Consider the following 17,749-nt stretch of genomic DNA (forward strand, 5'->3'; position numbering starts at 1 on the left):
AATATTTTAGATATACATACCCCTTTGATACTCTAAAGAAAATGAAAAGTAAACTATACTTTAATTTACTTATATTATATTAGTAACCATCGTCTAAATATTTCAAACATTAACAGTTAGTCAGTGTAACAACTAACAAAGGACATAGATACCGTACCACCATGATGCAAAATTAGGTCATCAACCTATGACAAATCATCTTTGACCTTAAAAATAAATAACAACCATGTTCAACCATATAAAACGTGTAGATACTCAGATATACACAATGTAATTTGCTGATACATGTCCATTTCTAATATTTTTTCGGTATTACTTTAAGATGTGTTGATAATAAAATTTATACACGAGAAATCCAAAGTGTTATGTCTCAAATAATTATGCACCCGTTTTGACGTGTAATCAAAGTTATCGCGACTCATTCGGATGGGGTGATCAAACCCAATAGATCTATTCATAACAATTCGCATTTAAAAACAAATTAATCGATATTAGGCTAGGGAATCTATGTGTGGATTCTGGAACTAACAGATATCTTACAACAATATTAAAACATAAATCCCGAAGCAATCTGTAAGCCATATCATAGTTTCAAAATGTGGTGTAGTTGCAAATCTACTTTATTGATAAGAAGTTGAGCTAAAAAATACCAATTTATCTATTATTCTCACCAACTTATATATGAGTCCCTCTTCTCCACGTCTCACATCCTCTATATAAATCTAAATCAGAATAGCATACATTCTCACTATAAATTAAACATTGTTCTCTTACTTTCATCTTCATTTCTACAACTTGCAACAACAATGGCTCATTTAAGCCTCACTACCTTTCTCCTTGTACTAGTTTCGGTCACTTTAACACCAAGCATCATGGTTGACGCACGCAAGCTTTTAGATGCACCCGAGATTCCAAAGCCATCAATTCCTGAGATCCCAAAGCCCACCCTTCCCGAGCTTCCCAAACTGGTAGTTCCAGAGATCCCAAAGCCCACCCTTCCCGAGCTTCCCAAACCCACGGTTCCCGAGTTTCCAAAGCCCGTCATTCCCGAGATTCCAAAGCCCGACGTACCCGAGGTTCCAAAGACCACAATCCCAGAGCTACCAAAGCCCACGCTTCCTGAACTTCCAAAGCCAACCATTCCGGAGCTTCCAAAACTCACACTTCCCCAGCTTCCTAAGCCCACACTACCCGAGATTCCCAAACCTACACTTCCCGAGATCCCAAAGCCCACAATTCCCGAGATCCCAAAGCCCACAGTTCCCGAGGTCCCTAAGCCTGCAGTTCCCGAGATTCCAAAATCCACACTTCCTGAGGTCCCAAAGCCCACAGTTCCCGAAATACCAAAGCTAGCATTTCCTGAGGTTCCAAAGCCCACATTACCAACCGCTCCCGAGATACCAAAAGACATCCCTTCCCTTCCACATCCTTGAAAACCTGCTTTGATGAATCATAGTGTGTGATTTCAGTTACTACTACATTATCATATCATATTGTATTCCATGTAAAGATTTAATGATTGTTTATGTGTTTTTTTATATTTTGTCATATATATACGATTATCTATGTATCAGATACTATTGATTTATGCTTTAGTTGTTCAACTTTTGAACACAATAAATTCTTGTCGTGTACTAGCTAGTCAGAAACTAATTCTACCGTCATGTATAGGTTTTACCTCTTAATCGAGTTATATAGATCAAACAAAAACTAGCTAGTTTTATTTTTAAGTTCACTTACAAAAGAATAAAACAGCAACCCAACCAATTACATATGGTGTCTCATGAATCATCATATAACTAAAACTACAATACTAAATCTGTAGTATAATAATTCTAAATTGTGATCAAAATTACAAAATGTATCGAATAACTTTTTTTTTAAAATGTACCGTATAAAACTTTCCCCGGGGCAATTCGGCTTTCAGGAATATTTTTAAGGGGAGGGACTCGAACTTGAGACCTCCCCACCCCCATCCCAATGCACAAGTGCAAAGGGGTGAACCACTGGACCACGAGACCTCCCCACCCCCATCCCAATGCACAAGTGCAAAGGGGTGAACCACTGGACCACAAGGGTGGGTTCTGTACCGTATATAACTTAACATTACACTATACAATATTTCTCCGATAGGCATTAAAGTCATTTAATAAGCATTAAGCTCATCTAATAAACATTAAGCTCATATAGGTAATTATTATTGTGTATATTTTATTTCACGTGTTTTATGAAGATGCAAGCCTGCAAATATTGTATTTGTATAGTGAATGATAATCAGATGTCTAACTGCAATTTGAACTTTTATGTTGTAAGTTTGAACAATTTGAAAATACAACTCCATCCTTGAGAAATATCAAGGCTTATAGGTGAAAATAGAACTGCTAACGTTTTAACTTTTAAGGCTCTTTAATGTTGTTTCCAACTTGATTATTGCAATTTGTTACATTATCTAACAAAATGCAAAGATAACAAAATCAATCAAGTATCAAGTATCCATACTAAACAAAAGCGTTAAAGGAGACAATTAATAAACAAAAGACTATGTTAATTGTATTGAAGACAATTATGTTTGTATTACACAAACGTTACATATAATTTCACTATGCTCATATCATGAAGTAAACAAACCAAGAACACCCCACAAATTCTATCCAATAATATACCACAAACAACAGCTTATGACATACAGATTTTGTATCTAGCCACATATATATAGAAGAATGAGCACAATACAACATCAAGACCAAAATTCACGGTTCTTGATGGCATATTGACTTGTTTCCTGTTCTGCACTGCAATCAAGAGACCACTTCTCGTATGTACAATCTACGAAATTATAGTAACCACCATGGAGACAAAGCAGACCTTTCGCCACTCGTTCTTTTACCCATGGGTATGTAAGCAAGTTCAATAGTGAATTATTTATTGATTCCTGAGTGAGACTCAATTTATCAGAAATATTCCAACATTTTTGTTACACAAATAGATAATCTAAAATATTACAACCACCAAATTATTTATGAAAGGTTAACCAAAAACTATTATGACTTCTTTTCTATCAATAGTACGTCATATAAGAACTGTTTTAGGTCGACCCAACCCATTTTGACCAGCTCATTAGTTACCCACCTTAACTACCCAACCCATCTATTTTGCAACCTACATACTTGTAGGGACATGGTTGCAAAAGTGAACGAGTCAAAATCGGTCAAAAGTCGAATTAGGTCGGTCAAAACCGGTCAAAATTCAGATTTAGTCGGTCAAAATCAGTCAAAAAGAGTCAAATTTGGTCAACTCCCACGGCTAACAACTTTTACAACATTGTGTAGGGATATATAAGATGAGTTAAGTTGGTAATAAAACATTATCATAAGCACCTTTTCGCAGTGTCTGCACTGTTGGTCAAAGCTAAGGTTAGAAATGGTAGCCTTTGTGCTCGATCTTGCTGCTGATCCTACTATGACCCAATTCTTGATAAAGCTACTGAAAATAACCAAACTTATTAAAAGACTGCATGTCTAATAAGCATTAACAGCAACGTATAACATGAAAACCTCAAAAAAAAAGTCAGAAAAGGAAAAGGATTGTGTTGGTCAAACCTTGACTTCTCTTCATCATCCATGCTCATTAGGGCACGGATGCCTCCACAACAGCTATGCCCAGTCACAAGTATATTTTCAACCTACAATTTATTTAAAACTCACATTATATTTATTCTACATCAATTATCATAATACAGTTGTATAAACCAAACAATGCCCATGTATTTACATTTAGATGATGAAAGACATAAACATTAAGTTGAGTGGAGACAATTTTTCATGAATTAACAATACAATAATAATGGCATTTAAGTATATATAGGTGAATGATTTTGTATTATGAAAATTCTCATGTAGCTACTACGTTGAAGTTAAAACATCATAAAAGAGGTCCTTTTTAAAGTAAATTCTTTGCGCTGGATATTTAACACAACATATTATTGTATCTTTATTGGAAATTTGTCTTACTTTTAGCTGAAAGGTTCATATCATCTTATAAGATAAAAATTTGGTTTGTTTGAAGTCGAAAGTTTGTACCTTTAATTTGGGAAGATGGGATATAATGTAATTTAACTTCATTTTAAGATAAAAAAAAACCACATGAAATTATATCTACAAATAATTTGAGGATCTATAAATATTATTATCATAGAAAGTACTCTTACTTCAAGAGTGTTAACCGAAAATTCAAGTGCAGCATTTGTTTCACATGGCCCATTCTGCACACAATATTACAAATAACATAAAGACATGTACTAAAGAATAATACATCTCACATGGCCCATTCTGCACACAATAATACAGCTCATAAGGTCCTTAGAATTTGTAGCCCACAATAATACAGCTCATAAGGTCCTTAGAATTTGTAGCCCACTGATGAGAAAAAGAAAAAGAAAAAAAAAAAAGAGAAAGAGCACGACTTAAGAGTCATCCAAAGATACCTCAAATGGTGGGACCAGATTAGCAACATTGCGGACAACAAACGCTTCACCAGGTTGAAAACCTAATATGTAAGAGGGACAAACTCTTGAATCTGCACAAGATATCACCAGAAACTGTTCTTACAATTGTCAGTCAACAAACGGGCAATTTATCAATTTATCAATATATCAAACAAGATAAAGCGAATGCAAGAATTATAATATAATTATAATAAATAATATATAATATATAAACACCTTTGGGGCCTGGGCTTCGGCAAGTTCTTGATACCTCTCCAAGTTTTCCCTGTACATGAATATCTCAAAATCAACGGAAACAGTTGACTTTTTAGTCAAAACATTCGGGTGAAAGATATTTTCCACTTACATATATTTTTGTTTTTTGAAACTCAAAAATCTAAGCTTCATTTCAGTGAATGAATCGATGCCATCATTAGATTTCGTTATAAGCTTAGGTGGATTTTCTTTGACATCTTGAACCAGACCTACCCCCTCCCTTGAGGCTTTCAATCTCAAATCCATATTGCTCCTGTAAATGTGTGAGTTAGATAGTTTTAGTAATATATACAAAAAAAAAAAAAAAAAAAAAAAAAAAAAAAAAAAAAAATTAATTTAGCAAACTGAAGCATTACTAAATAGTACTCGTAACATACAATAAATATTGTACAAAAAAGTAAACAAACACGTAAGTATAATATGTGGTTATATTCAATCCACTCGATTGATATAGTCTACAACCAACTATAAAGAAATCTAATTAATTATTGTAGTTGCTAGCATTTACTCGCCAGGTACACGATGTATCAAACTTGCTGCTCGCAAACTTTGAATTATATCCACCGCGTACTTCACAAACTCAAATGTTTTATTCTTAATTAAATCTTTACATCCCAAAGTGATTTTAATGTCATCTAATAATCATTTTAGTTAGTTGTGATTTACGAGTACTTGAGAGCAAGTGTAAGCCCGTAAGAGTTTACTCGATATTGTCACGGAAATAGCAGACGTCAAAGGAAAGGGGTTGCACCCCTTTGCGGGGTCAGCGCCCCTTGTGGGGATCTAGGGGGAAGCGCACAGTAGTTTAAGCCCCGCTAAAAATTGGATCGGCTTGTTCATAAAAAGGAGTAATTGGGCAGTTAATCTAGAGTAATTGGGATTTTTTAGAATAATGATATGCCAGACAGTGTTGATCAACCAGATAAAATTCAAGTGTACACTCTGCAACATTGACCACGGCCCTTATGTAATAGACATGGACCAAAGCATTATCATATTAAATAAATAATTAAAAAAAAAAAAAAAAAAAAAAAAAAAAACTACTACTATAGTTGGCATAGGGCAAAAAACAAGCAAGAACATCTGGCTTCAACCACCTCCAAGCATAAACTTACTCAAAAGATTGATATTTTGGTCATGATCCAACGAATAAACTGACTGACTTAATAGTGAACCATCACCTTATCAATTAACAATTTCGTATTTTACCACCCCGAATAATTTCTCTTTCAATACTACAACTGAAATAGTAGCATACGTAATATATTTCAACAACTACAAGCAAATGAGTCAATCTTCAAAAGCACTCAAGGTAAAAAAAAAAAAATTGTGATAGAACAAAAAAAAGCATAATTGTGCAGTGGAATTTTTACAATACTCACTTGGAAGAGCACAAAAATCCCAACTTTGTCTGCTCAATTTCCGAAAACTTCAACTTAGAACCAGAAACCTGTCACAGAAATCAAAACAAAAAACACTAGATACTCTCACGAGCATTTCATCGAACACCTTATGAGCACACAAAGAGATTTAGAAAGAGGAGGAATATTACCTTTGATGTTAAAGCAGAGGATTTTAGGAATTCTGATTTGTAAAGAGGGGAAGATCCAAGAATTGCCTGCGCCATTAACAAGGAAAATTAAAGGGATTTATTTCTTGATGAGTTTCCTGATTGTAAGTAAATGATGGTGAAGGTATGTGATCGGAATAGGGATATATTATATACATATATACGTAGTAGATTGGAGGAGTGTGTTGGTGGACAGATCAACAACAATTGTTTCATTCCAATAAAGGCGGAGAAATCAATGTTACTAAATTGGGAAAAGCTGTCTGCTCAGGTAGCCCGCCGTAATTACTACAGGCGGAACTCTTTTTTTTTTTTTTTTTTTTTTTTTTTGTGGCGAAAAAGATGAATTATATAAATTGAAAGATCTTCATCAAAACAATAAAGATACGAAGATTACAAAGGCGGATTGAGCTCGGCCCAAAATGAGAGTTACAAGAAGAGATAAACTAAAAACATAATAAAGTCGGGTTGTCCATCCACACATAAGATTGAAAACCGTTGCAAAGATTGAGATTTGTGGCCCATAAGAGAGTCTTATGCTTAACGTTTCGAACCAAGACCGATCTACAGGCGGAACTCTTACAAGTTAAGTAGATTTATTGCTACATATCACACACTCAAAATTATAACCCTAAATTTATCTAGGGAGTTGAACCTTCATAATTGAAAATTAAAGGTATAATAGTAAGTTAGTGTATATGGATCAATTTTTGGTGTGTGAGTATCATCTCCCATAATCTATTGTCAACTCATGGTTAATTCTTGTCACGTATCAACTTCTCGTTTATTTATTCCACGTGTCACTCTATCAATTATATTCATATATTAATCGAATTATTAAATTTTCTAATTAAATCTGATATACAGATTTCATTACCTAAAATATTATATTATCATATAATATTATATATATATATATATATATATACATATATATATATATATATATATATATATATATATATATATATATATATATATATATATGGGCATGATCAATGGGGAAGTAACCAATCGGGGGGAAGCGGGGGGAAGCAAAAAAAAAAAAATTTCGTTTTTTTTGAATTTTTTTTTTCCGGCATCAAGATCACACGAAAATATGAACATTTAGAAGAGACACTTCGTGATGAATGTTATTATTTAGGCGGGAAAACGATCGACAAAAATAACATTCAAGATAATATTGTTCGTGAAGAATATGAACGTTTTTTTTCCATGTTTTGTGAAGTAAAATTTAGCCCGATTTAGAGTTTAGAGTTTAGGGTTTAGGGTTTAAGGTTTGGTGTTTTGGGACACCAAACCCTAAACCCAAAACACCAAACCCTAAACCCTAAACCCTAAACTCTAAACCGTTCGTGTTAAAAACTCAATCTAAATCCAAAATCTAAACCCTAAATCTAAACCCTAAACCCTAAATTTCTAAACCCTAATATCTAAACCCTATAAACCCTAATATCTAAACCTCAATATCTAAACCCCAATAGCTAAAACCTCAAAATACGCTCGAAAAACACGATAATTGTTATATATTACTTCTTCGAGCGTTTTCCCGCCAAAATAAAAACATTTATCACAAAGTGTCTCTACTAAATGTTCATATTTTCATCTCATCTATAATGTTTTTCAATAAAGTTTTTTCAAAAAACGAAAAAAAAAAAAGTTTTTGGTTCCCCCCGCTTCCCCCCGAATTGTTACTTCCCTCTTGATCATACCACTATATATATATATATATATATATATATATATATATATATATATATATATATATATATATATATAATCAAGAGGAAAACACTTTTTTGGGGAAAAGTAAGGAAAAGTAAATTTTTTCATTTATTTCAAAAAAGATTTTTCAGTGTATATATATATATATATATATATATATATATATATATATATATATATATATATATATATATAATTAAGAGGGAAACACTTTTTTGTGGAAAAGTAAGGAAAAGTAAATTTTTTTCGTTTATTTCAAAAAAGATTTTTCAGACATCAAGATCACATGAAAATATGAACATTTAAAAAAAGACACTTTGTGATGAATGTTATTATTTTGGCGGGAAAACGCTCGAAGAAAAAAATGAAAACATGCATCATGAGTAATATTATGCTTTTGAGTTTTGTTTAGGGTTTAAAAATTATGGTTTAGTAATTAGGGTTTAGAAATTATGGTTCAAAAATTAGGGTTTAGCTATTAGGGTTTAGAAATTAGGGTTTATATTAAATTTTTAACACAAATGATTTAGAGTTTATGGTTTAGGGTATGGGGTTTAGGGTTTAGGGTTTTAGGTTTATGGTTTAGGGTTTTGGGTTTAGATTGAATTTGTGTATTTTGTGGTTGTTATTTCTTCACCATGTACGATTCAAGTGGGAGCATTTGTCTTAGGGCGAGCTTAGTTTCAGGGGGAGCTAACCTTTTTGCTTCGACAAAAGGGAAAAAAGTTGGATAAGTAATGTTAACACTTGCATGTATTTATAGATAAATGACCACCATCACTTATGTGTTTGTCATCATCAAAAAGGGAGAGAATGTGGGTTAACATGGGATTATGCTTAATGACTATACTAACCTTAACCCATAACAATAAGTGTTTTGATGATGACATATGCACATAGCTAAATGTGATGGTAGACATTTTGACATAAATCATCAAGTTCACTAATCCACACTTGATCTAGCAAAAGACCAAAAATCAAAGAAAGCCTAAAATGAAAAACAGGGAACACGACTGAACCACGGTCTACAGCAGGTCAGACGGTGGAGACCTGCACCCAGAAACCTTCTGTCCGGATTTTGATCGGAAAAATGTTTGACCGCTTCCGGGCATCTATAATTTATGAAACATGTTCAAACATGCTTAGGATAGTTGTCTCCTTCATTCCCAAATGAGTTTTCGTCACTAGAACACTAATCTTGGTTAATCACGCCTAATGACACCTTAATGACGATTAAGCCTAGATTAAGGAAAACACATAAGTGTTTTAGGAAAACATGTACATCTAAAATATATCTAGACATTCTTAGGGTGGTCACCAAGTCCCAACTAAGAGTTGCTCTTTTCTTGTACATGTGTTGGATATTAATGTATGCTTATACATCAATCTTGCAAATGCCACTTTGCAAGTAAAACTTCTTGTTCTTAGTTTAATGCTATGTTATCACTATATGCTTAATTCTAAGATTATTTAATGATCTCTTGTTAGTAATTACATGAATATTACTTGACTACTTGTTATTAATACATGTGTATTATTTGACTAAGTGCTAAATGATAAGTAGTAAGTTAATATGTATATGTATCAAACTTGTCTTGCTATTTGTTACAAGATGGAACTAGTATTTGAACTACTTCATTATATGCATGTGTTACTTGGATAAATTGTAAAATGTCATAATCTAGTAAACTTAAAAGACAATGAAACATTAACACACATAGGTTTGCTTAAGTCTAAAATTAAGTTTATGAATAAGTTTAAACTTGATTAACTTGATGTCTTGCAACATGCTTAATTGTTACTACATGCTTAATTTGTCAAGACATCATTAACACACTTAATTAATTACAAACAAGTTCTAATTTGAATACTAGCATGCTTTGTAATTAAAGTGGGTTTGTGTCATCAATGACATGTTGACCAACCAATAGAGATTTAGCAAATGTGTTAATTACAAATAAAGGATTATGACAAAACTGAGATTGCCTCAAATGATTATCATGTCTTGTATCCAAGAATGTTAGACTTTCCACTTTGGACATGATAAGTCACTATCAAAGCAATCCATCCAAGGTAAATGGACATTTAATGCATATAGTACTTGTATAAGATGTTGGTTATCTTTTGCAAGTGTTAAATGAAGTAAGTGTCCAAAGAGTGATGTCCAAAACTGATTCAAACGGCTATACAACGGATACATGTTTTGGACTGAAGCACGTGCGACCGACCGACGGTCGACCGTGAGTCAAGATGCAGACAGGGTTGACCTTTTTATCTCTCCATATAAATAGCAAAACTTGGAGAACTTTGAAGACTTGGACCTCTTGCATGCTATAACTCAAAATCATCAGAGAATCACAAGAACATAATACTTCTACATATGTTTGTGATTAAGCAAGAGAAGTTTTATAATCTCATAGATTATAAAAGGGGTGTTTGTAAACTTACTTTCAAATTCTAATCTTTGTAAGTTTCCATAGTGATGTAATAATTCTTAGAATTATCTTAGGATTATCATCACTAGAAAAGGGAGAGTCTTTGTACTTTGTAATTAGAGGCATATGCTAGGTTAGCTATCATCTTCCTTAAAGGGAACTAGGGAGTTGATTAATCTCATTGGAGATTAATACTTGTCCAAGTTAAATACAAGTTGATCTAAGTTGGAGGTAATCCTTCAAAGGGATAGAGGGATTAGGTTTGTTGTCTAAGGAGAAGTACAAGGCTTGTAAATCGGATCTCCACCGGATTTGGAAAAAAGTGCTTAGTGAAGCAACAAATCCCGATTAGTGAATCAGGGAGTGGATTAAGGTGGATTAGTTAACATCCACCCGAACCCCTATAAATCCTTGTGTTTATGTTCATTACTTTACTTTTCGCATCATTACAAACATAAACACACCACATATTAGTTTGAGTTGACTGATGTGATCAATTATTGTTCATATCGTATTGATCATTGAAAAAGTTTCAAAAATCGTATTAAGTAACTATTCACCCCTCTAGTTACTTACAACCATCTTTTCAATTCGTCGCCAAAAAATGTTATATGCAATGGTAGGGTTTGGTTTCTTTCAAAATTATTTGTGGGTTTTCTTTTTTCTTTGTTCTTTGTCTTTTGTCTTTTATTTTTAGTGTTTGTATAAACCTGTTGGATTTATGAGGTGAGAAGAAGAAAAACTATTTGGTTTTAAGATGTGTTTTGAGGTATGTGTTCTTCAAATTCATCCAATTATTAAGCAATTAATAGAGCTTAAATCTTTAATTTGGGTAATTTAGAAATTCTTATATGATTAAAATAAATAGGTTTTGAAGCTTCCATTGGTGTATCTGGAGTTACCCAATTTACGTAACTTGATTAAATTTGTTGCAAATTCAGATTCAATTTGTTTAATGCTGTTGTTGAATTTTTTTTATTTTCTTTATTAATGTTAGTTATTTTGAAGTAGCTTAGCGATGAAATTATGTTTAAATTGTTGTTTGTGGTGTAGTGGATAAATAAGAAAGAAAAGACTCATTTGATATTAGCTTCCATGAATGAACGTATACAATGGGTTGACTTTGCTACTGTAAATTGATTAAATTTATTTGAAGTAAATTCGCGATGAAATTATGTTTAAATTGTTGTTTGTGGTGTAGTGAATAAATAGAATGAAAAGACTCCTTTGATATTAGCTTCCATGAATGAACGTATACAATGGGTTTACTTTGCTACCGTAATGCCCATGTGATGCATACTCGAGGTCACTAAACTTTCAAAATCTCATCTTATTGTTTCTGGGATTTTACAGATGCATAGATAAATTAGGATTACTTATTTTTACTATAGTATTTGATTATTTTTATTAAATTTTAAGCATATCTTGGTCGATACCTTTATTTGTTTGTGTTCGATGAACAAAATTGTCTTCGTTTAAAGTGATTGCAGTGAGTTATTTGTTTATGCATATTCATCTTGGACATTATTAGGGTATATTGTACTAGATGGATTATGACTGAAGCTCAATTCATTCATCTTTAGTTAGTGTTGCGCTGTTGCGTCTATTATTATGTGTTCATTATAAAGTATGGTGAAAGTAAGCTCAATTCATACACCTTTAGTTAGTATTGCGCCAATTCATACACCTTTAGTTAGGTACTTTTGACAACTTATTTTTTATGATGAAATTAAAGCTTTTTATGTAAATTGCTTAAACTGTAAAGTAAATGTTAATGCTTTATGTTTACGTGAGTTTGTCCTAAGTCTTAATTCTGAAGCATCTTTTGTTGTTCATAAGATTTATCTTTATAATGCTGTCAATTCGTAACAAGGTGAAAATATGATGCAAATCTCCTCCAGACTCCAGTAGTACCAAGCTATGATGGATCTTAGGTAAACCTTGCAACTTATTTATTGCTATTTATGAATGAATATCTTATATCTCATATAGGTTTTACTAATATCCCTCTCATATGTCAAGGGTTTTTGCACCTTCTGTGAATTCTTTTATCCGCTTTTATTTTGTATGTAATTGTGTATCTGCAGGAGAGAAATGAGAAGCTCTTACAAAGTACTTATTGAAAACGTTGATCTTCCATATTTATACGGTCCAGCTGTTGCTGAAGCTTGCAATAATATGAGAGCTTTTTTTAGTTACTTTTAAAAAGCAAGTTTCCATCATTGTTGTTTCTTAATCGGTTCATGGACACACATAGATTACATGGGGTTTTAAAACAAATTTTGGATCCAGAGGTTGGGTTCCAGCTCATTAGATATATAATTTGTATAATTTGACTTGGGTAATGATGTTCATGATTTGTTTTTCATACTCAATGGAGTTATTGTCTTTTTCCCTACTTTTGCTATTCTTCATGCACTTAACATTAGAATATGAAAAAAATAATGTTTATGCCACGTACGGAATCAAAGTGATCCGTTAAGGATCTCAACTGTCTTCGAGAAAATAACAAAGGGAGTCAAATATGGAATTGTGTAAGACCCGAAACCGATTTGTACATATAGTATATATATAAATGCTGGCTGAATTTCGTGACAGAGAAAATGCGCGGCGCGAATCTGTCCGCGCGGCGCGCAGACGCGGCTGACGGCTCATTTTGCTTTTCTCTCATTTTAAAAGGGGGTATTTTGGTACTTTCACTTCTTGGACGGATTTAAGGCCACAAGATCAGTTTTAGGGTGCCATTCACTCCTCTTTCACCTACCTTATCTCTTCCAATTCAATTTAGAGAGAGAAAGAGTTCTAGTGTGAGAAAGCTCAAATTAAGGAGAAAGAAGCTTGATTCGTGCGACGATCGCTCCAAATCCATATGGACGAACACGTCATTCACCGATTTCATTGCGAGGTATTTGACCTCTATATGATAAGTTTTGTAAACATTGCATTCTTTTGAAAAGGCACACCATAAATGAATATTTAAATCAAAGGTTTTCGACATCTGATGATTTCTACATATAGACAATCACCGTAAATAATAGTTTACAATAGTACTTCCATTGACAATGCAGTCAAAATAAGATACATGGTGATGATTTGGTGAATGCGACGTTTCTTATATAAATATGCCATGTAAGACTCCATGCACATAGCTTGTCTAACATATAAGCAAACAGCGGAAGACTTTTAGGAACCCGAGAATAAACATGCTAACAAGTGTCAACACAAAGGTTGGTGAGTTCATAGTTTTAGTGTTTTGCATAATCTGTACATAAAGGTGGATCACAAGATTTCAGTTGTTTCATCTAGAAACGTTTATCAAAATATTCTACAAGATTGAGCACCCTGGTAACTAAGCTTTAACGTTATAATAAGTACCACTGTTTTAACATACATGCAACCAACATGTACAATACATGCAAACCAACGTGTACTAAACTCAAATAGCATACGTCTGTTTAATAGTTCAGGCTAGGGTTTCTAAACCTGGAACAGACGGAGATGTCAAGCCCTATGGATCCATATATAACTACTCGCGCCTACCAGTTCTTATAACCGGCAGTTACTAGTTACCAAAGCTAAGGGATTTTCGGTTCAAACTCGGTGTAGATTTTAATATGTACTTGTATCCATTGCGTTTAAAATAAAGTGCATGTATTCTCAGCCTAAAAATATAGATTGCAAAAGCAATTAAAAAGGGAGCAAATGAAACTCACCTTAGCAGCATATAAAGTCGTTCACCAGAATGTGACTGAAACTCGGATTACCAAATAACCGTAGATCTCAACCTAGAGAACATATGTTGGTCAATAAATGTCTACCAAGCTAGGTCAGGTCATAGTGTATCATAATCCTAATGCTCGAGATCGACATACAAAATGTGATGACCCGGGAATTTCCGACCAAATTTAAACTTAATCTTTATATATTTCCGACACGATAAGCAAAAGACTGTAATGTTGAGTCTTGAAAGTTTTGAAAACTATATTCACGTATTCAAATACCCTTTGACCATGCCTGACGATTCACGAACAATTATGTGTAAATAATTATATATTATAAATCAAATACATAAAACTTGATATTCAAAATATAATTGTACATAGTAGTTGAGTATATATAACTATTACTATATGTATACTGTTAACATGTATGAGTATTAAGTATACATAATATATATTATAAAATTATTAAATATTACATACTTAATAAAATGTAATACTAGTATATGTAATTACAAGTTTAAAATATAGTTAGTATAGTTACTTTCTTTATTATTATTAAAATTGACTAATATGAATATTAATATTAATATCAGTAGTAGTAATATTATTATTTTCAATATATAATTTATAGATATGAAAATTTGATATATATGATTTGTTATTATTATTTATTAGTATTAAACTTAGTATTTTAATAAAATTATCATTTATTGTTATTATCATTATTATCATATTACTATTATCATTATTATTATTATTATAAAAATATCACAATTTATTAGTATATCTTTAATAATATTATTATCATTTTTATAGTTAATATCATTATTATTATTTATAATTATAATTATAATTATTATTAATATAGTTATTATTATTAATATTAATATATATTTATTATTAATATTTATGAACTATAAAAGTTATCACAGATAACTACAAATTGAGTTTGCAAATCGTGACCCATACTTTTAACTTGTCTGCAAATCGTTACTAGTCCATCTCATTCAACAGGAATCAAATACAGGATGATTGCAATCGTTTTATTTTTTTATTTTTCCTTTTGTCCTTGTGTCCTTGTGATTAAATCTGACAAATCAATTAAGCTACAAAACAAGTTTTAACGAATCCTGTTACAGTAATTAAGCTCATTTACACTCCATAAAAATCAGAGCTGCAATTCAAAAAGGGAGAGAATTGAGAAAAATAAAAGAAAAAGCTTTGTAACCTCTGTATTCTAACTTTTCGGCCAAAATTGGATTTTGAGTAAGTTTCTAAAATGTAAAAATGTCAATGTGTTTGAAACCTCCTATTTAAACTTTCTGCAAAGTTTCATACTTCAATTTTTCTTATCGAATCTGAATTTCGGAGTCAAACTCTTATTTTCAAAAGTCAAACAAAGTGTTCTTCATAAAAATTGGAAGTCGTCTTGAGGTTTCAGGATCAATTAAGGAATCCTAAAGATTTTAGGAAGATTTTAAAACATATTTCATTTAGATTTCATGATCTATAACGTACCCAATTTCAAAATCTATTTTTTTTTCTTCATATATAGCAGCGACAACAGCGATTTAATTGGAACTGTTTTTTTTTTTTTTTGTGTTTACTAAATGGAAATAACAATAATAAACGTTTATATTTCGTTGAGAGATCCAAAAATCCATTAGTTATTTTAATTGGGTTCATCCCTGATCGATGATAGTTGGAGAAGAAGGAGTTAGAGCATAACATTCGGGTTATATTGTTATAGTTTGGATTTACATCAGAAAACTAAAACTGGTCGAATGGTTAAGAAGGGTGTCGGGTATGCGAGAGGTCACGAGTTCGAGTCCCTGATAGGGCACTACGTTTTTTTGGGCTGATTTCCTTGGAAGGTAGTTTCAATTTTAAGTATTATTATTATTATTATTATTATTATTATTATTATTATTATTATTATTATTATTATTAATATTATTATTATGTCTATTATTGTTATTATTATTGTTATTATTAATAAAAGTATTATAGTTACAATTACAATTAGGATTTTTATCATTATTAATATTGTTATTACCAATATTATTATCCTCACTAGAAATATCATTAAGTAAGCGTTATCATAAATATTAACATTAATAATAAAATATTGTTGTTATTATTATTATTATTATCATTAAGTGTTATGTATCAAAAGTATTATTTTCGTTATTATTGTTATCAAACTTTTCGTTTCATTTAAAAACTACTATTATTATCATTATTAGTAAGATTAGTAATAACATTAAATCTTATTTTGTATTATTTTTATATAAAGATATTAGAATGTTAGGAAGAGTGTTAGGAAATAAAAATATTATCATTATCAATAAAATTTCTATTATTGTTAAAAGTATCAGTATTAACAATATTAGGATTATTATTAATAAAATTATTATTATTATTATTATTAGTAAATCATCATTATTAACAAAAACTATCTTTTCAAATAGATAAATATTTTACACAAAAATATACTTATTATATATACTATAATTATAATAAAATTTCATATAACTATATATTTCAAATCTATTAAAATTATTTATATAAATACTTACAAATGACAAACTATCGATTTTAAATGTAACACTTAACAATTATATATATAAATATGGGCATATTAATATAACTATACAAACATTAATCAATTTGAATATATACACAAATTAACTATACATAATATATAATTTAAATTATAATAAAAATATTTATTCGATTACTATTATATATATTAATGAATATACAAATGATATAGGTTCGTGAATCCGAGGCCAACCTTGCATTGTTCAGTTGTTAAATATCGTCGTATGTATTTTTACTACAAAATACAGTATGGTGAGTTTCATTTGCCTTTTTACCCTTTATATTTTTGGGCTGAGAATACATGCGCAATTTTTATAAATGATTTACAAAATAGACACAAGTACGTGAAACTACATTCTATGGTTGAATTATCGAAATCGAATATGCCCTTTTTTATTAAGTCTGGTAATCTAAGAATTAGGGAACAGACACCCTAATTGACACGAATCCTAAAGATAGATCTATTGGGCCTAACAAACCCCATCCAAAGTACCGGATGCTTTAGTACTTCGAAATTTATATCATATCCGAAGGGTTTCTCGGAATGATAGGGGATATTCTTATATGCATAATGTTAACGTCGGTTACCAGGTGTTCAATCCATATGAATGATATTTTTGTCTCTATGCATGGGACGTTTATTTATGAGAATTGGAAATATGAAATCTTGTGGTCTATTAATGTTATGAAATGTTTGTTTATGATAAACTAATGAACTCACCAACCTTTTGGTTGACACTTTCAAGCATGTTTATTCTCAGGTATGAAAGAGATCTTCCGCTGTGCTTTTGTTCATCTTAGAGATATTAATTGGAGTCATTCATGACATATTTCAAAAGATGTTGCATTCGAGTCGTTGAGTTCATCAAGATTATTATTAAGTCAATTATAGTAAGATATATTATGAAATAGTATGCATGTCGTCAACCTTAGA

The 17,749-nt window shown here is 31.3% G+C and overlaps 1 protein-coding gene and 1 long non-coding RNA gene across 2 annotated transcripts; one reads left to right on the plus strand and one right to left on the minus strand.

The window, feature by feature from the left end:
* Nucleotides 1–2,737: 2,737 nt before the first annotated feature.
* LOC139898105 (beta carbonic anhydrase 5, chloroplastic-like) lies at nt 2,738–6,444 on the minus strand. Its single transcript, XM_071880816.1, has 9 exons — nt 6,312–6,444; nt 6,142–6,209; nt 4,851–5,012; nt 4,721–4,769; nt 4,484–4,597; nt 4,208–4,261; nt 3,600–3,682; nt 3,378–3,483; nt 2,738–2,932 (listed from the first exon to the last, which is right to left on the minus strand). The coding sequence occupies exons 1-9, from the start codon at nt 6,384–6,386 to the stop codon at nt 2,738–2,740; spliced, it is 906 nt and encodes a 301-aa protein (XP_071736917.1). The 5' UTR covers nt 6,387–6,444.
* A 4,734-nt stretch (nt 6,445–11,178) lies between these two features.
* On the plus strand, nt 11,179–12,857 carry LOC139898106 (uncharacterized). The gene is made up of 2 exons (XR_011776880.1): nt 11,179–12,423; nt 12,577–12,857. It is a non-coding gene; the product is annotated as an uncharacterized lncRNA (long non-coding RNA).
* The last annotated feature ends 4,892 nt before the right edge of the window (nt 12,858–17,749 follow it).

Source organism: Rutidosis leptorrhynchoides, chromosome 3 (genome assembly GCF_046630445.1).
Source record: "Rutidosis leptorrhynchoides isolate AG116_Rl617_1_P2 chromosome 3, CSIRO_AGI_Rlap_v1, whole genome shotgun sequence".
Classification (NCBI taxonomy): Eukaryota; Viridiplantae; Streptophyta; class Magnoliopsida; order Asterales; family Asteraceae; genus Rutidosis; species Rutidosis leptorrhynchoides.

Bases quoted from the DNA above. Each gene is read 5' to 3' on its own strand.
- LOC139898105 (XM_071880816.1), bottom strand. From the start codon at position 6,386: ATGGCGCAGGCAATTCTTGGATCTTCCCCTCTTTACAAATCAGAATTC. The intron at 6,210-6,311 runs GTAATATTCCTC...TTTCTGTGACAG, and splicing joins CCTCTGCTTTAACATCAAAG to GTTTCTGGTTCTAAGTTGAA. The intron at 3,683-4,207 runs GTAAGAGTACTT...AATAAATTGTAG, and splicing joins TTTCGGTTAACACTCTTGAA to GTTGAAAATATACTTGTGAC.